At 38.8% G+C, this 20,316-nt stretch overlaps 2 protein-coding genes and 1 pseudogene across 2 annotated transcripts; 1 reads left to right on the top strand and 2 right to left on the bottom strand.

The window, feature by feature from the left end:
• Positions 1-146: 146 nt before the first annotated feature.
• LOC131777936 (uncharacterized) lies at positions 147-1,675 on the bottom strand. The gene has a single exon (XM_059094312.2). The coding sequence runs from the start codon at positions 1,594-1,596 to the stop codon at positions 496-498; it is 1,101 nt and encodes a 366-aa protein (XP_058950295.2). The 5' UTR covers positions 1,597-1,675; the 3' UTR covers positions 147-495.
• Positions 1,676-2,671: 996 nt separating this feature from the next.
• LOC131777917 (protein kinase C delta type) lies at positions 2,672-14,915 on the top strand. Its single transcript, XM_059094287.2, has 16 exons — positions 2,672-3,157; positions 4,842-4,902; positions 5,601-5,763; positions 5,923-5,954; positions 6,833-6,918; positions 7,564-7,693; positions 7,819-7,916; positions 8,382-8,654; positions 9,148-9,321; positions 9,787-9,878; positions 10,265-10,327; positions 10,679-10,817; positions 11,382-11,462; positions 11,978-12,085; positions 12,387-12,527; positions 13,101-14,915. Exons 1-16 carry the CDS (start codon positions 2,834-2,836, stop codon positions 13,251-13,253), a joined length of 2,118 nt encoding a protein of 705 aa, XP_058950270.1. The 5' UTR covers positions 2,672-2,833; the 3' UTR covers positions 13,254-14,915.
• A 3,147-nt stretch (positions 14,916-18,062) lies between these two features.
• On the bottom strand, positions 18,063-18,835 carry LOC136276963 (uncharacterized; annotated as a pseudogene).
• Positions 18,836-20,316: the final 1,481 nt, after the last annotated feature.

Raw genomic sequence — 20,316 nt, 5'->3', positions numbered from 1 at the left:
GTTTCCATTTTTGAATATGATCAACAGTATTTCAAGAATATTAAAATGGATGAAAAAAATCACACACTTCTGATTGGCTAAAAATTAGTGCATTTTTCACATAACACAAGTGCAAAGTTGTAATATGAGTGCAAATTACAAGTAGTGCGCCCTGTAAAAATTTTGTCTGTCTTTTCTTTCCGTGATCCTTTTTCCATGTAAATTATTAATAAGTAACAACATGATTTCTTGTCTGATTTTATGTAACTAAGCACTTGTTAATTTTTTTCAAGGAAATCAAATAGCATGAGACCGTGTAGCTTGTGCAGTTTTGTTGACTTTTAAAAATTTACTTGTGCTTATTAACATCAAATTGTTATTACCTACACAGATCTAAAATGCTACTGGTTTCCTGCCTACTGCCAGTAAGCCCAGTTTCTCTTTCATGCTTTCATTCATGCCTCCATTTTAACTTCCCGACATTCCCTACTGATCACTTTAATCAAATGGTAAAAACTAATTTACTTCTTTATTTTCTGATTCTAACACAAACTTCCGATAATTCCCTTCACACAATTCAATTTTATCTACGAAATAGTTTTCATTACAAATGCTTTGATAAAGATCAGCTTTCACTACACACATATTATCAAAAATTGCTGGATCCACTGTGCAAAACTGCTTATCCTTTACTGCTAATACATTGACAATGCTATCCTCTGGCTCCCATGGACGGAAATTATCGTCAAACATGATGTGATGAACTGATTCATCGCATGGATCAATTAATAAAGGTTTTGCTGCTGTTGAGCAAAAATCTTGGGCTTTCCACCATGAATAATCATCTACAACTAGTTGAATCCCTGTGGCATGGCTGAAATATGTATAAATATCCCATGAGTTTGAAAGTGTAACTTCTCCTGGAAATTCCAAAGAGATGTGGTCATTTGACTGTGTCACTGTCCCAGTGGTGAATTTTAATCCAAATGATAAACTGTCCACAAGTTTCCCACTTGAGACAGATGTCTGGTGATGCTGTGGATTCTTGAGGATCATTTCGTCAATGAAATCTCTTGCAGCCTTCAACACGATTTGACCGTCCCCACCAAAAGTTCGGAAAACAATGGCAAACTCTCGTCCACTCTTGAACAAATGGTCCAAAAGTTTGTAAAAGGAGGGTACAATACAATGATAAGATTTTCCAGAGTTGTCTTTGAAGGAGGGTAGCTCCCCATTACTGCATTTTAGGTCGCCTGGGAATTCCAGAGCCGTCAGCATTTGGCTATAAAAGCTCCTGAATGGTTTTCCGATCTCTTCTTCCGTGAAGTTGCGAATGTGCGTTTTAAAATGTTTTCGTGGCTTTCCATTATACTTTGATTGTGCAAATCGATAGTAAGATATCGCTTCTTGATCAGGGGGTTTGTCATGTAGGCTGTTATCTGCGCTTTTCCATGATCCCGTGGTGTCCAGTTTTCCCCAAACGACATCCACAAGATACTCGTTCAAAGCTGATTCTGGTGTCACTTGTTTTGTAATAGAATCACCAATGAACACGGTGTTGTTAACATCCAAGTGTAACACCAGCTTTCGCCGCTTCCGGGCTGGATGCGATGTCATCGTTAAATATTATCCCTTACACAAACAAAAGGCAAAACTGAATCGAATCTGGCTTAAGAAATTGGTCAAAGAGAGGCAGATTGCACTTTTCTCGTATCGATTACATCAGAGGTCTGAGCACTAGTATATGTCCCAGGTCCTGCAGACATATCTGAAAATGCAAATCTTATTTCAATGTGTACGTGACAATGATTGTACCGTTGCACTTATGTGGTTGCTGATTCATTACTTTTATTAAACAGTAGACTGTTTAGCTAACGTTTAACATGCCAATCACCTAATAAAGGTGGTATTTTCTGGGAAACAGCAGAATATCCTGCCACTTTGGCCTACCTCATTTACATGTGCCGTGAGGCTTTCAAGAACGAGGCATAACACAATAATGACATGTAAATAAGTGGCAGGGTATTCTGTACTTTAGCCATTTTCTGTAAATAAATCAACGATTTGTCTTTCCGAAATGACGCACAGACATTTAGGTGCGCTGTTTGCAGAACTAATCCATTACGACGCTCCTTCATTTTAACAATACAAACAAAGGTTTGCCGTTTACCCCAGAAACAATGCAACTTCCCATGGGAATTAGCTCAATGCTGTAAAGAATGATTAAATATTTATACCTGTAAAATTTTCAAATAAACTGTAAACTTCTGCGAAACGGATCGCAAGAAGTGTCATTTCAAAAAAAATTACTTCATTGTTCCGATACAATCTACTGAGGTATAATTTTCACACTATAAACGCTCGCAAACATTTCAGATCTTTTAAAATGAATGTTTATTATCATTGTTGCGCCTGTTTTTTCTCTTTTTTAACTGCCTGTCTGGGTATTTTTGGTAGCTATTAAATCGATTACCATATGAATTATATCCGGAGATGATGACCCTCCACCGCGTAGCTTTTACGTCAAAGCACTCGTCAAGGTCTTTACAATATTGAAGTCGTTTTGTGAACACCCCCGGAAATAAACAAAACAAATAGTAAACGGAAGTGAGTTTTACACCCAAATTTGGAAGCACTTGCCCAAATATAGGAGATGTCACGGGTCGACTCAACATTGAGGTCACTTCTCAAACTTTGAGTCACGTTATAAACGAACGATAGTCTCTTCTTAGAATTACAAGCAACGGAAATCTTTAAAACAGTCACATATACGCGGAGATATGTCACTACGGAGGTAGAGCGTTAAAGACGGGATATAACTCTTTCAATTTCTGGCGTTAACGGTGAAGTGATCATGGGTTTTATCCGAGTAAAATTGATAGAAGTCGAGCCGGCGTCGACTTGGGTGAAAGACCCACAGTCCTTTGATTGTTACTGCGCTGTGCACATAAAAGAAGCAGTGATGTCTGCATCGCAGGGAATTTCACTAGTGCAGAAGAAAAAGACAATTTATCCAGAATGGAACAAGTGCTTTGATACTCATTTATACGAAGGCCGAGTAATAACCATTGTAGTTCTACAGAAACCTACTGGAAAGGTTGTAGCCGATGTCTCAATTGGAGTTCAGTTCTTGGTTGATCAATGCAAGCGTGATGCACATGGTTTTTCCAGTGTTTGGGTGAGTTCGTATCAAATTCTAACTACGCTTATATTTTCGTTGTGAAAATAATAATAGGTAATAGGCCTCCTCCTTCAATCATTTTTCGACATCTGCCATCCCTCCATAAATATCCATACTAATATATTAAAACCTTTCAGATTGTATCGATCGTGATTTTAGTCTAAAGAAGCATGTATTCGTTATTTTTCCTTCTGCTCTGTACAAATTAATTTCACGGCTAATTGAGATTAAGAAGCTAAGAGAAGCCTTGAGATGGAGAATGGAAAACAAAAGCGATTTAATTACTTTGGGAATAAAAAGCGTATTATTAGGTTTACTATCGCACTTCAAACAGAATCCGAGCTACAAATTTGCATAAAAGTACATTTTGTTTTAAATATAGTTTGTATCGGTTTGTAATGCTGAAGCTCTTGGCGACAGCAAAGTATGTGATATTTTGTAATCGTCGAAGAATGTTGCAAAATTTGCATCAAAATCTTTTGTATAACTTGTTGTGTTGGACGAATCTCAGGAGTGTGAGGAATAACGCACAGACTACCTTTGCCATTTGAAATAATCGCACTGATATTCTTTGTAATATGATTGAATACTCGGCTGAATATTCTTAATGTCTTTCTAAATTTGTCCCTGGAGAAGTAACTGAAAGGGATCCCATCTTTGAAACAAATGATTAGTTCAATTATGCGTTTACATTGTAGTTTCCAATGTTTTTTTTTCCAGAGGTATGCATCAAATATTATTTAAGCACAATAAAAATTCATATAATCACCTGATTTGCATTGATGGGAGACAATATTATTGTTGCGTTCTATCATGCCTTGGCTACATGATGCTTCTTAATTACTTTCAATATTATCTCTTAACTAAACAAGAGATGATTGTCGCAGTATTGAAATGACATGATTCGATTTTGGCAAATATATTTTTCAACCTATGTTTGTATTGATCAGGGCTTGACAGCACCTTTGCAAACAGGAGATTGTCATTTCCTGTAGGCAAGCTGAGTCAGAACAGAAAAACCACATTGCAATGTTCTTCAGAAGCACTGGCAGACAGTGCTTTTGCTGCCTACTCAATCTTGAAGTACCAGCTTCTAAGATTACAAATTAGACTTGTTTTGATATGAAATAAATTTTAGCTTAATTTTTTATGTACCCAAAGAGATTGATTAAAACTGGGAAGGAAACAGTGAGTTCACCTTTTTGCTCCCAAATAACCAAGATATAATCTCTCCTTACAGTATCTCTATATTATCAAGCAGCTATGGGATGAGACTTGGAAAAAATGTTAATTAGGGGGATTATCATTTGATTCATCACCAATTTTTTAACACAATCTTTTTAAGGAATGTGCATCAGACAGTAAAGAGAATTTTCATTCAGATCTTGGTAATGAAAGGGTAAAAGCAGTGGGAAGAGATTCTGGTAAAGTAGATGCTTGTGTTCCACAGGCACTTGCCTGATTCTCACTGGCATGAACTCAACATGCCTAGCTTTGCTATGGTTAACCTCGTGTTAGCTGTATGAGACATTAAAAAAACAACTCTCTGATCACAGTTCAATTTGATAAATGGTAAAAAAAGTGTTATAATAGTGAAACCAGCTCACTGGATTTTAACCATTAAAAAATAATGGCTGAGTTGTAAGTGAAAAAATGGTTTTTTTTTCCTTCTCTGATATAGCTGGATCTTCAACCCAATGGCAGACTACTGGTTCAAGTGCGGCATTTTATTGAAGTTTTAGGTAATTATTTTGTTTCTTGTTGTAGACAATTCCAGGAAAATGAGGATGTTGTTGTCATGTGTGTTCTGAGAAAGTTGAAATTCTAGCACCATGATGAGTTTGAATTTCTTATCTGTTAATTTTTTGATGACTGATTTTGTTGTCTTTTCAGGGAAAATGGAGAAGTTATTGTTGAGTGTATTCTGAGAAAGTTGAAATTCTAACACCACAATGAATTTCACTTTGCCATCAGTTTGATTTTTTGAATGGTTGATTGATAGATTTTAGCTAGCAAACTACTGACATATTATTATGGGAAAGTGAAAAATCGTAAATGGAAAAGATCAGAGCAAATGATTCAAGGATTAAATGGATTTAAAAAAAAAGCTCAAAGTGTTTCTGGTAGAATGCTTCATTCTCTTAAGGAATTATTTGACATTATTTTGTGAAACAGAGGCAGAAATGACTGCTGTATCAGATGTCACTCAGAGCTTTATCTTATTGAAATTGTAGTCTGTCAACAGGCCTTCATTGTTAGCCTCTCGGCCTAAGAGTTTCTTTATCCAGAGGATAGTATGAGGCCTTGAGTGATGGGAACAAATAATGAGGGTGTATTTGCACACTATTTAGAGTGTTTGATCTAAGATTACCTTATTCTATAACTCTCTATAAAATGTGCTGCTTACTTTAATTATTATTGTTTACCTGTGATTTTACAGATGACCCTACCAAAGAAGGTAAACCCCATGAAAACCACAGTGGGCTCACTGGAAGGCGTGGTGCCATGCGAAAACAGAAATGTCACATTTTTAATGGTCACAATTATGTTGCCAGATTCTTTCGGCAGCCTGTGTTTTGTTCTGTTTGTACAGAATTTATGTGGTAAGTGTTAGTTAAAGCTACTTCAAACCATTTTTAAGACTGTTGAAACATTTATGTTTATCATTACTGATTAAAATGTGCCATCAGCTCCAATACGCTGTAGTAAGCACCTGATATCTTACCAATATAAACTTCTGTCAATTAATTTTATTATTTCAGGGGATTTGGAAAGCAAGGATATCAATGCACTGGTGAGCTTTGTTATTCATAATCGATGCTTAACTAATTTTTTTTCTTTTTTTTTACTGCCAGTTAATGTTACTGAGCAAGGGTGGGAATTAGAAGTCACCCCTTTAGCACAGCTTGGAAAAGCACAAGGGGGCACCGGGCAGCCAAAATAATTTAGCAAACAGCCCATTTCACTATTAACTCTAAAAAATCCACTTGTTATTTTGAATGCTTGGAGGGCTCGGCAGCTCCCAGAGCCCTTGCCTGTGGAAGGGGCCTTTAGCTCTTAGTGCTGCCTGCTTTGTATCACAGTCTTGTTACACAAAATTGTTTTGACAACCTTGTGAGCATCTTATTTTATCACTTATGGGTTAACACCAACAGATAAAGAATAATTAGGGAAGAGGAGTGAAGGAATGAAACTTTTATTTGTAGGTCAAAGTTATATTTTGCAGATTTTTGTGTTGAAAAAACCAAAATTTTGTGGTTTTGAGAGAATTGAAGTTTGTACTTGAGAGTAATCTTTGCAAGAACACAATTCATTGAGGCATCCAGTTTTTGAACCCTGGACCCCTTTGCTCATTATCTGGGGCAGGGTCCAGCATGCTAAACATTAAGGGCAGGTTACTTTAACAAAGTTAAGCCCTTTTTAACAAAACCACATTCTAAACTATCTTGAATTTAGCTGAATCTTTTATCTGAACATATATTTTTGTGAACAGTGTCAAGAGGGCAAAAAGCTAGCATTGGAAGGACATTTATTTAATGAAAAGAACCCTCATATAAAGAATACATAAGACCCACTGCTTGGGTAAAACTGCGGTTGGGGTTATACTCTGTGTCTCCTACTGCTCTCTCCATGAATGGTGCATTTGCTAAAATTACCTTTTTGAACTTTCAGTTTGTACAAAGGTGTGTCATAAAAAGTGTCATGACAGAATTGTCAGTCACTGCCCTGGAACACAAAATGTAGCTGAGGAAACCAAGGTATTGGTTAACTTTAACTCCCAGGACTGATAAACATGTAACTTCTTTAAAACTTTGGAAATTTCTGAGCAGAGTAGTGAAGTGAGACCCAAAACACCTTGAGATCTTTTAGAGTTCTTTCTGTCAACTTTTACCTTTATAAATGAGTTTTGATAAAAATTGTTGATATTGTTTTATCAAATATTCCAGCATTCATTTCCAACAAAAAAGATTTTAAGTTTCCAAGAACATACTGACTCAAACTTCGTTACCCAGTAACCATATGTCCTTTCAGAGGACTGTTTGTCTGAAACTTGAGGACCTGGCTTGAAAGTCAGCAAATGGAAGATTTTGATCAAGGAGACGAATAGTTAATGATCAGCTAGGGAAATTAACGCCGAAACCTCTGTTTGAAGCCAGTTTATTCTGATTGGAAGTAATCAGATGACAAGAGGGAAATTCTCCAGCGAGTACTTTAGCAAAGGAGCCACCTTCCCCTCATCTTCTTGAAAGCACTGCATGTGGAGTTGTTATCTTGACCTAACACCAAACTCTTGTAAATTATTTCTATGGAAATGTGTAGGAGACAGAGGAAAGAATTACCAATCAGATCTTAGGAATTGTTTCTTTCTTTTACTGATGCTGTTGTAATTTTTGTTTTTCTAGAAAATGAAGGAGAGATTCAAAGTTGACATTCCACATAAATTGGGGCTAACAACATATTTAAGACCAACTTTTTGTGACCATTGTGGATCAATGTTGTATGGATTATACAAACAAGGCCTGAAGTGCAAAGGTAACTGTCATTTTGAGTTTATTTTAGAAGAGAGGTACACTTTAAAAATCATTTAGCTGACAGGCCCAACCGATGAGACCAAATCACGGTTGCGAAGGAGACTAACAGCTTTGTGTCTTGTCTAGAATGTGGCTTGAACTACCACAAGAAGTGCGAGAGATTCATTCCAAACACTTGCGGTATCAACCAAATGATGCTCGCGGAGGCAATAGCCATCACGAAGGTGAGCACTTATTGTTGCAGTTAAGCTGAGCCTAGGTAACTCGCAATGTACTGTGTCTAATCTATGGTTTCACACAAGTTTGTGTTTCCGAGTGGAAGGTGACGCGTTTGGTGCCAGGGTCTTGTGGATGGCAACCTGTCCAAGGCTTGTCTCAGTTTGTAAAACGGAGCGGCGGAGCGAAAACGTGGGAACTGTTTTGAAAACTAGAGACCAAAATGTTAGAGACGAAATAATGATGGAATAATAAATCCCTCATTTGATGGTTTAACATATAATACGCGCGAATATTTTGCTCATTGCTTGTACTTTTCCTCGCCCCTGTGGAGCTCGAAAAAAAAATACTATGCAACTCGCAAAATATCCGCGCGTATTATATGTCAAACTATCGAATAAGATGTATGTATACTGCTCGAAAGCGTTGCGTGACCGTTTTTTTTAAATTTGATTCCTCATCACTCTCTGCAGAAAGAGAGGATACGCAAGATTAGCCAAGAGCAAAGGCAAGCTCTAGGGGGCAAACCTTCTCCCACAGCTCGTGGTAACAATGATGATGATGATGACGATGATGATGACGACGACCATGGTGTGTATGAAACTCTGTGGGACGCGATTTCTCCACCTGTGCCTCAAAGGACAGTCAGTATCAAAGGAAAAGATGTTAGAAGGATTGAACAACCTCTCTACCACATCGAAGATTTTAATCTGCTTAAAGTTCTGGGAAAAGGGAGCTTTGGCAAGGTAAAACGAGACGTAAATTGGAACGCTTTTGAAGCGATCTCGAGTGAAAGTCACAAAATCGTAGTTATTGGAGTTGAAGATATGTAACAGTCACAAACCGAAGGAAAATGAAGTGTTAGATGTACTGAATGAAATTGTAATTTTTCTCTTCATACTCCGAAACAAAACTAACTTTAGCAATTAACACTTTACGCCCTAACATAAAAATGCATGTTCAATATACTGTTTTCCATATATTTCCAAGGGCCCAGACAAGGAGAATTTGTGTATCAATCAAGAACTTCTTTAGTCGGTGATTATTACTTGTGACTTTAATGTGTGATTCAGGGGTAATATTGTGAATAGAAAGATTCGACGCTTGTCTCTTTTAGGGGCTAAAAGGGTTTAAGACATCAATCTGCTTTTATGCGGATGTTAGGAAATGTACCGTGGTTTGAAACTTAAAGAGAGTTAAGTGCGGATATCAAAGTAAGTTTATACTTTTTCCCTTCAGGTGCTACTCTGTGAGCTGAAAGAAACGAAACAAGCATTTGCAATTAAAGCACTGAAAAAAGATGTGGTTTTAGAAGATGATGATGTTGAATGCACCATGGTGGAAAGAAGAATTCTGGCACTGGCGACGAGGCATCCTTTTTTGACTCATCTTCATTCTGCGTTTCAGTCTCAGGTATGATGAGTTGTCGAACAGTTTTCAACTCTGAGTTAAATGTAAGCTGGTATTCCAATGTGCCCTTGAGTTCGCTAAACCCAAACCAAAGTAATCATAAACGGGTCAATCAGAACGAAGGAAGATATCAAGAAGAACCAATGAGAACTCAAAATAAAACCAAGTAAACTACCTAAAGCGCGGGAAACGCGGGTCGCCAAGACGCAGGCGGTACTAGTTTGCCTCTGATCTGTTTCAATTCTTCAATGAAGAGTTCTCTTAAATGCTCTGTGATTGGTCTTGATAACTCGCCCCTCCCGAACCAAATCAATTGCAACGCCAAAACTGTTCGCTCCATGGTCACCCGCGCTTCAAGCAGTTGGCTTGTTTTAACTTAAGGCTACCTTTGGCTACTTGTGATATTTGCCCTTCTTACGTTTTAAGTGTTTATTAGCCCAACTTAAGGATGAAACTTACCGCTTTTAGGATCACTTATTTTTCGTCATGGAGTACCTCGGAGGCGGTGACTTGATGTTCCACATACAAACTGTCGGCAAGTTTGATGAGACAAGATCCAGGTACGTAATCACAGACATGTTTGGATTATAGAACAAAGTTCTATTGCTTCGCTTTGTGATTGGTCCGGAAAACTCGCGCCACCATCCCAACCAACCAATTGCTAAACTAAACCAATCCCAACTTGGTTGCCTGCATTTTCCCGCCCTTCAAGCAGGTTGCTTGTTTTACAACACTCTGCCGTAAAGCGCTTTGATCCGGGATCTCGTTAGTTTTGCTATTCTTCACGCTGCGATTGGTCCAAAGACTCGAAACCTTCTCGTTCAATCAAATGAAAAAAAAATGTCACAATGATGTCGTGGTCGTTTATATTCCCTCCCTTCGGGCCGTTTACTTGTAGAACACGGTCACTGATGTTTTTCTTTGTTGTTATTTTACTGATACGTAGGTTCTATGCTGCTGAAATTGTGTGTGGCTTGGAATTCTTACATGGTCGAGGAATCGTTTACAGGTACCAATTTCCTTGCAGATATAAGTATCATTTGTAACATTTCCCCCTTTACTGAGTCGTAATGTTGGTGATTAGTTGATTAACTGCAGTTTACAACCGTCACTTTCCATAAAAGCTCAATTTGAACTTCAACACTTTAAATTGTAGACTTATAACTCTGAACCAGTTTCGTGTCTTGCGCAGTAAAATACTTAATATGTTATTTGCTCTTAAACAAAGGACATTCAAATGGGATGCACTTTGTTGTACATTTGTTCCTTTTGAAAATTGCCGTCTAAAAAGCTTGTTTCTAAATGAGATACCCCCAGCCCTTAACTCATGCACGATTCTTCTTTTTCTTGTCATTTATAGAGATCTAAAACTCGACAATGTTCTGCTGGATGCAGATGGTCACATCAAATTAGCAGACTTCGGTATGTGCAAGGAAGGAATTTCCGAATCAAAGAAGGCGACAACATTCTGTGGAACGCCAGACTACATTGCACCCGAGGTCGGTTTGAAATTTTTATTTCTATTTGTCTGTGTTTTGTGTTGTTCTTTGTTGCTTGCCATTGGACATTTGTCGAAGCCGAAAATAGATTTCTTTGATCATGCTTCGCCCTGTGATTGGTCGAGTAAACTCGTGCCGTCTTCTCAATCAATCAGATGCAAATGAAAACTATTCGTGACTTGGTCACCCACGTTTTCCCGCGCTTCAGGATGGTTGTAAGAATTTCCTCCTGTGACAATTACCTCGTTCTTATCGGCCTTTGTGATTCCTTTTTGCGATAATCTGACCGACCTTAGCGAAAGAGGAAAGCACACGTTAAGTTAAGTATCGAGTGAGAGAAAGAGGCATAATTGTAGACGGCCAATTACAAGAACAGAGCGCGGGAAAACGCGGGTTCCTTCGACGTGTTTGGTGTTAGTTTTGCATTTGGCCGGTTAAGAGGGTCGCGCGAATTTTTATGGACCAATCACATAACAAAGTAAAAGAAAATTATTACAATTCCAGATTTCTTTCAATACTCAATTAAAAACTTTTCTAATGTTTCACTCACCTCGTTTGTTGCAGATACTGAAGGGATGGCGTTACGACTCGGCAGCTGATTGGTGGTCTTTTGGTGTTCTTTTATACGAGATGCTGATTGGTCAGGTGCGTGTTACACGTTAAATATATTTTAAATTTCCATCAGAATCTCCAACGTTACTAAAACATACCATTTATTAGAGCAATTTAGTGTCACAAATAAGACGGGATTGCTTTGGTTCTGCTTTACTTCGCTCTGATTGTTATAGAAAAGTCACGCCACTCTCTCAACCAATCAGATAAAAAACTAAACCCAATCACAACTTGGTCACTCGCGTTTTCCCGCGCTTTATGCAGTTGGTTCGGTTTTTCTTAGAGTTTTTATCGGCTCATTAGGGTATTTTTCTTTTCTTCTGATTTACTTTGGTTTTGCTTTTACGATACTCAGTCGAAAGCACTTTATATGTCTGCACTAATTAAAACTGAATTGGAATACAGTCCGTATTATAACCGTTACTGTTATTTTTTCACTTATGTTTTGTCATATTTTGTTCAAGGAAGTTCCCTTTTCTCGAAATTCCAGAACGGGTAAAATTCCAGGCATAGGCATACTTGATGTCATGTTTTCGTTTTCTTAATAGTCTCCGTTCGCTGGTGAAGACGAGGAAGATTTGTTTGACTCCATCTGCCGTGATAAGGTTCATTATCCAAAGTGGATCTCACAACCTGCAGAAGATTGCTTGAGCCAGGTGGGTACAGTTTACCGAAAAAGCAGAAAAATGATACAAACTCTCGGCTCAATTTTTTGATCTTGGTTCAACCCGTTGTGCCCTATCATCCGTATGCATATTCTCTGTGCTGTTCTCTGTGCACATCTGGTAATGACAAGGAGAATTTATTGAACGAGCTAGAACTCCTAAATTTGGTGCTGATCATGTTTTTTCATTCTCATGGCCATAATGTTTGATTCAGTTGTAACACAGCAAAGAGAAATTACATGTTAGTCACTCTAATGGTCAAAAGCTAAGTCGCATTTTGTTTTTCCAATAGCTCTTTGAAAGGACCCCGATGGAGAGGCTCGGCTACAGAAATGGAACCAACCCGGCCATCCGAAATCACAAGTTTTTTGAACGCATTGATTGGGTTAAGCTTGAAGACAGGAGAGTAGCACCACCCTTCAAACCTAATGTGGTAAGTGGGCATCTTAATTCTCTTGACCAGTCCCAGACCGAGTGCTGTTGGCGGAAGGGGGGGGGGGTAGGGAGGTTGAGGGGTTATATCCCCCTACTGTCAAAGAAATGATAAAACGTGTGCAAGAAATAATACATTGCGAAAACACATTACAACATTCCCGTTGAAGGAACTACGAACAAAAAGCAGATCAAAGAACTAAATGATACATAATTTCCGAGGTGGTGAGAAGTGAAAGTGGTGAATTGCCCCCAAAAATACCTGCAAGGAAAAATCGAAAAAAATGGAAAAGATAGCTTAAGATGTCAAGGGCACACTGAGCTCTGGACAAAGACCATAGAGCAAGGCGAAAATATTTCTGGACCAACACGACCGTAAAAGCAGTCGTTGAAGGAGAATAGAGAGTGCTTTCTGACAGGGCTGAACAAGGGTTGTACAGTGGACTGGAAACGAGAATTTTGTAACAGGAAAGATACTCAGCTCCCATGAAAATGATCTTTCCCTGAGTGAAAGATTTATTGATAAGTTCTCTCTAACATTGCTAACAATTGTGTCCCTGTTCAACCCCTACAGGGTTCAGATCACGATACGAACAATTTTGATCCCGATTTCACCATGGAAGCACCACGGTTTACCCCAACAGACAAAGATCTACTGCAGTCAATGGACCAGGGACAATTCCGAGGATTCTCGTTTGTAAATCCTTACTTTGGTACACAGCACTAATTTATAGACTTAAAGAAAACCATTTTGCCTACTGTGCATCTTAAAAAATTTAACGTCGCGTTACGTCTCCTCGTCACGCAACGCTATCGTAACTCACGCATTGTGTGACTGATGCTTAGGAGTCATTATCAATTATGAAACTTGGAAATTTGGCTGGGTTTTGATTTTTGCGGATTTTAGGTTTATCCTTGATCCGCTAAAAAAAGTTCTAAGAAAAATAATGAGCTGTAAAAATAAGACGCCAGAAAAATTACTTCCTTTAAGTCATAAAAATCTCTGCATATTGGTTAAATTGCACTCCGTGTTCGATTTTCACTCGAAATCTTCATCAACGAATCATCTACTCTGCACCTCGCTCCCTTTTTCGTTGATATTCTGAGCTTAAAAAGAAAAACTTAAAAAAACTTTTCGGCAGAAATTTCATTCATTTCGAATCAGCATGATTTTGCTCCTCTGACCAAAACTCCCGCTAGATTTCCGCACTACAAAGTAAACTTTCCGCGTTCGTCAATTCCAGTCTCGTCAATGTTCTCCATCTTAAGCCACCTTATATCTTTTAGGTTTGTTTTATCCATTTTGCCATTTTTCCTTCTCAGTAGATTATTATTTTGTATTTGTCTTCTTTTGAAGTTTGGTTATCGTTAAATGTGATCAGAAGTTCTTGACAAAGCTTCTTTTGTGAGGTATAACTTAGTTATTTCAACTTGATTTACCTGTTTCACGCCCTCATAATGATCGCCTCGGCACCAGCCTTCCTTTGCCCATGGGAAAGTATGAGACCTTGGGTCTGGCACTGGTAATGAGGCTGATTATTAGTTCCAGACCCTCGGCAGTCGTCTTCTCGACTTGCCTCAAATTTTCTCCCGCGGGCAGAGAAACGTGCGTCCTGCAGCGCTCATGATGAGGGCCTGATTGCAGACTATAAAAATTCACTCTAGTTAGGTATGGTCCTTAAGCTTAACTTCTGAGACTTGTCATTTGTTCTTTACGTTTAAATTTGATTCTTAGTATGACGAATTTGTCTCAAGGCTCCCAGTTTTTCGTGTAGGCCGCTCTAGAGTTGATATCAAATTGAATATGATTGTTAAATCTCAGTTGTCCTTGCGTGACCTTCGCTTGTCACGCCTCAGACAACACATTAATGACGCGTGACTTACCTCATGAAAGACTAAACGTTCTTTTCATGGGATCAAAGCTATGGGGCTAGTTAGAGCATGAAAAGTATATGCAATATCGAAATCAAAATGCAATCAAATTATATTTCTTTTATTTTTATTTTTATTTTCATTTCACTGAAAAGTCCTCTCAATAATCTTAAATCTTCCATTGTTATGATTTCGAGTTTAGATCGGGAACCAGTCTCAAACTGGAAAAGGAGAAACAATTAGAGAAAGGGAACTTTAGTTTTTACATTTCTTTCCAAGGAAGAAAATTCCGGGAATAGTAAAAGAATAGGAAATATCAAATTTACTTTTAATCATCATTAAACTTTTAAACTTTTAGGATGTTGGAAGTTTTATTTGAATCATATGAATTGTAATCGGAATCAAGTAAACTGAAAAGTGTTCCTTCTGTGTTGAATATTGCACTTAACTTGTATAATACTGTAAATTATTTGCACCGAGTATTAAAGTTAGGAATAAATGTCGTGGAAATATAGCGTGACCTTTTTGTCATATTTTGCACACCGCATTTCCTTGAATAAGCGCCCACGCTACAGTAAGCGCCCTCCCCCGAATGAACGCCCCTCCCTAAGACCATAATGTCAAACAAGCGTCCCCCCCCCCTCCTCCCTCACTCTCTTGGATACAAAGGATACATAGAAAACCTGTTTCAAAGAATGGCTGCCTGTTAGGATCGAGAATCGTCCGTCAACGACCATTTTGGTGTATTGCTCATATTTTGCCCAACGATACCCTTTGGTAAACTATTTTCAAAAATCAAATTTAAAAGTTCCGACGATTATTAAATTTTTAGAAATTGGCGAAAATTTAAAAACGCGGTTTAAGTGCGGTTTTCTGCCTATCAGATTGTCCAAAATTCACTGCAAAAACCAAGCTCCGTTGAAGGCTTGAAATGAATTCAATTAACACCAAACTTCACACGATATAAGAAAAAGCCTTCCCGTCGATTTTCATTATGTTAATTTTTCTGTACACATTGATACTGACACATTGATAAGTCTTCTTAGCAACACCCTCAAAGAGCGCTTAATATGAGAGCAAAAAAATAGGTGAAATTTAACGCGATAAAATTGTACCTGGTACCTCTTTTTTAAATTTTTAACTTGATATTCGTAATATAATGATACTATTTATTTCCTAAGTAAAATTTAATGCTTTGAATCGGACCGCCTCCCTTCGAAAATACCACAAATGTTTTTGTCCAGAGCGAGCAAAATGATGTGTGTTGTGTAAATAAACGCCAATCTAATCATTCCTTCCCTGCTGGAAAAAGGTTTTAAAATAAACTTTAATTCTGGAAATGTTTGGCTTGTATTCCACAAAATATTGAGTTATAGGGAAGTCGTACATTCAGAGTTGTGTGAGAGCTGAGAGAAAATAAAATCACCGTCGAAAATGTTCTTACAGTCATTTCATCGATCACCATTACAAGTATTACGATTACGAAAATTGTGACAATTGATCAGTCTGTTGAATGACTCTTAAACGTTTCAGCTGCAAGGGCTTTGTTTTAGTTTGTTTTAGATATATATGTAGATATAAATCAAGAATTCCAGCGAATACAGAAGGAGAACAGCATTCTTTACAAGCAGTTCAGTGTATTAAAGCGAATTGTTGCCCACGAAGCTCTTGCGCAAATGGTTGAAATTTCGTAACAGATCTAAGAAAAGTTATTTCACGGACGAGTCTTGAGCTTTCATACGTGCTCTCATCAGAAGTTATTATTTCTTGTCATTTCATGGCTCTCTGTAGCTATGTAACGCAAGTTGGTAAGGTGACCCCTTGGGGGCGATCTCCTGATTATCCTGGTCAGGTGGAATGCATTACACTCGAGGATTGCACGAAAGATGTAACTGGACATCTATCGACTCTTGGACTGAGTGCAGATGAAGGTTCTAGAACTGAAATGAAGCTGCTATTAGCCAGAGCCGGTAAATATTGATTTTGTGTGTTTTCAGGTAACTTTATTGTGCTTATGAATGAGTGCTGCAACAGATTTAATTGGTGTTATATTTTTTACAGGTGTTTTCTCATTTGAGCAAAAACATCTTACCCTGACTATTTGCCCACGCCATAGGGCAGACTTTGGCATATGTTGGAGGACTAGGAAAACCCTTTGTGCAATTCCCAAGGATCTAGCGACACATAAGTCCTCAAGTGCCAAAGGAAGCAACCGTGTGGATAGCCGAAAATCGATGTATATTTTTTGCAACACCAACGCCTTAGTTCCAGTTGGGTCGCGTAAGTTGAATTGCTTCTGTTGATAAATGTTCTCATGAAATTGCTTTTTCTCACGTTTATTTGTAATACCTTACACAAAAAAAAAGCACTATAAGTTTCAACTTTCTCAAGCTAGCTAATTTTATATTTGTGAGGAAACTTTGCAATTTATATTGCCAACGTTTTTTTCTCGTTTGAGTAGCTGATAATCCATCGATTGATGACAGATTGATTACTTTATACCTAGAAATAGTAATTGATATGAGTTATTTACTTTGCTTTTTTGTTTAAAAGCAATTTGTAGGCGATGTGACGAGTTTATCTGCGGGCAAGTTGCAGATGAACAGACGCCGGCGGAGGGCGCTGGAGCAAGTACTGTGTCTACCCCCAAAGAGCCTCAAGTGGTGCAGATACCTGAACAACAGACAATGGTAAGCTTCAAATATGAATTGATGATCTCAGTCTTGTTTTTTAAAAGGAAAGGAGTCATTTTTAGAAGAGCATAGAAATTGGAAAAAAAATTGAGGAAGAAAAAACACGTGAAAAAGCCCTTCAAACAAACACAGTTGTTAATCTGGGACAAGGCTCCTTCGTTGACCAGTAAAACTCACTGCTTTTTGGTCACTTTTTTTTATTTGAGGGGTGGGGAAGGGGAGGGGTGCTATGCCTCACTTTGGTAGGCTAATTCCTGTCCCATATTTGTTTGTTTTCTGGATGTCCCGCAACAATACCTGGTGCTCCTGAGATTTTTTATTACCCGAAACTGATTCCCTATAAACATATACAAAGAAATCGGTTTTAGAGATTTGATGCTTATAGAGCAAACCTTTCGTAGGTTCATGAGATGGAAACAGACCGTCCAGGAGAGGAATCAAGTGCTGGCAGTGAGTCATCTTCTGATGGTCTAGAGACGGACTTGATGTTTCTGGAAATATCATCCCAGGGGTTGAGGGATGACGAGACGTTTCTCAGTCCTGATACTGCAAGCCTCGTCTCCTCAACGAGTGAAGAGAGCCTCACCTCAAAGCCAAATTTCCGTGAAAAGTTGAACGAGTATCTGGTGTCCAAAAACATTGAACCTGTCTCTCAACCTTGGGTTGAGTGGGAAAAGGCCAGTGACAGCACTAAGCTTCGGTATACTAGACGAACCGCAGAGATTTTTTCTTCTATCCTCCACGACCTAACACCCAGTTGTGCAGGTTCTCTTTGGCAAGCAGTCGTCTCTTATCCTGCCATGAACGAAGCACTCGAAACATCCAAATGCTACCTCCAGGTCTTAGCTGAGGCATATGACAAAGCCCATGGGTGGGACACAAGACGGCAAATTCGATGATGTGTGGTGTTTCCAATTATAATGATATCTCGAGATTCATACCTGGCTTAAGTAGATATCGTTTTACCTTAGCTAATCTGCATCGTCTTCAGCACGGAAGCGGCGCTTCAGTGATCCCCCAGCCTTCATCAAAGATAAGAGTCGACCCAAGACAACTGGATCACTTCTTATCTTATATAAAAAGCCCCCATTTGGTGCAAGATCTGCCATTTGGACAAAAGAGAGCCAAGATAAATGAGAGAATGAGCCAGAAGAGGAGTTTCGATATGTGATGCCTTTATATTTTCTTAACATCCACTTTAAGATCGTAGAAAACAGCCTACAAGGTGCAGTGAAGGCTGCCTCGCTCGGAGCTTTTTCCGGATCGATGACGTCATCTTCGAACATTTCGTCGTTGCTGACGTCATCCTGAGTTGTAACGTCATCTATGGAGCTCCTGGCTGTGAGCACTTTGAAGTTGGCATCGAGCGCTTTGACAATTGACGACTTGGTCTGAAGAGGAAGACAACTAAGGGCGGTGTTCAAAGCAAGCACGGCTTTGGTCACGGCACCAGGTATCACCAGGGCAAGAGCGGCCGACTTGTGGACTTTGAACTTAATTTTACATTTCTCCGTGACTAGAATGAGGCGGCATCGAGCGAGTTGCACAAGTCCACGAGATGTTCTCACGGTCACTGAATAAACCTTAAAAATCAGCTCTGCCTCTTAACTACAGATAGATGTCGCCTGTTAGAACAGGGTCAACACTTTAGACACTACATTGTCCTCACGGCCTGGTTCTTGTGTGTGATTAAATGCGAAGGAACCTTGATAAGCTCTTTCCCCAAAAATAAAACGACATGCATTTCTAAGAAAAGCATCTACATAGGACTACTTAAAATACCTGAGGTAAATGAGGCTGAAGTGAAGCAGAACTGCATAAAGAGAAAATAAACTGCAGTCTCTCGACTGCATGTATTAGTCAGGAGAAAATAATACAAACTGCATAATAAAAACTGCAGAAGGTAAGGAGCCGCAATGTTTCCATGAATTTCCGAGTTTTTAGGAGATTTGGTTTAAGTAGGAGAAACCTTAACATCATTGTTTACGAGAGGCGTAACTAAGGGTACCTGTACCCCCCTCCCCCATCCCCTCATTCTTTGTGGCAACATCGAAACTTCATAATTCAGGAAGTGAGAACACGAAGATTTGGAATATTTATTAAAAAACAAGTCAAAAATTTTCCAGTGCTGGGTACTCCATTTGCCGATCTTTCTTGAGCCTGCTGATTGATAAACAAGGCTGAGCACCGCAATAATCCTCTTCATGTAATGAGTACTGAAAAACGTGACATGTACCCTTCCATTCCAACCCCCCCTCCCTCCTCGGAAAAAAAATTATAGCTTTGCTCAAGGGATTACAATAAAGATTTATAATCTCCTTTTTACGTCCTAAGCAGAAATGCACAGGAGAACTCTGATTCTTAATTACTAACACTACTGGCTTTATTGTTCCTTTAAAGTTGCGCGGGCGAAAAGGGTCGCGCCGCAAATATAAATGTACACGATTCATTCCCTCTTCTTAGACCCGCCGTATACGAAAAGACGAGCGGCACTGGGAACAAGTATGCACTCGGCTTCTTATCTCTCTCAGCTATTCTTTCATTTCCTCTTAAGAAACGTTAGCATCCGTCTTAGCTTCGCAGTTTATCGGCGAGAAGTTGTGAAAGCAATATCGACAGAGAGCTATTTTGAGAACACACTTTTTTTCATGGCCAATCAAGTGTAGACATGTTCACAATCCATGGGATTTTTTCCGGGAAACTCTCGATGTGTTAAAGTTTTCCCCTTTTCCTTTTCGTTTCGATTTTGCTATAGGTGCGGTCACGTTTTGTATGTTAAAAAGTGTGTAGCAATGAATATTCGATGGTTAAATTTGCGATTTTATTCTAGGTTTTATTTACGGCTGGAGCATCAATAATTTCTTTTGGTCTATTTAATCTATTGCTATGATTCCTTTGTTGTCATGAACTAACTTTTTGAAGGGTAATTAACTTGAAATACTCGACGAAATCCCTCCAGATCTCGTCCAAACATCTCAAACGCAGCTTATATCGCCGTTCTTCTCTCTTTGTCTTTCAGGTTTAAGTTGGGAGCCCCGTTAGGCGCGCATGTCTCAGAATTCTGTCAACCGCTGGTTCCTGGCCGTGACTCTCCAACGCAACCCATCTCTTGTCAAGTTCCGCCGTATATACCGCAATTTCACGGCGTCTGTTGTGACTCTTGGAAGCGTCAACTTTAATTTGACGTTCCAATGTAAAACTTTGAGACTAACTCAGCAGGAAGAA

The sequence above is a fragment of the Pocillopora verrucosa genome, chromosome 11 (assembly GCF_036669915.1).
Source record: "Pocillopora verrucosa isolate sample1 chromosome 11, ASM3666991v2, whole genome shotgun sequence".
Taxonomy (NCBI): domain Eukaryota; kingdom Metazoa; phylum Cnidaria; class Anthozoa; order Scleractinia; family Pocilloporidae; genus Pocillopora; species Pocillopora verrucosa.
Note: the sequence above shows the minus strand (reverse complement) of the source record. Positions and strands in the feature narration are given on the sequence as shown.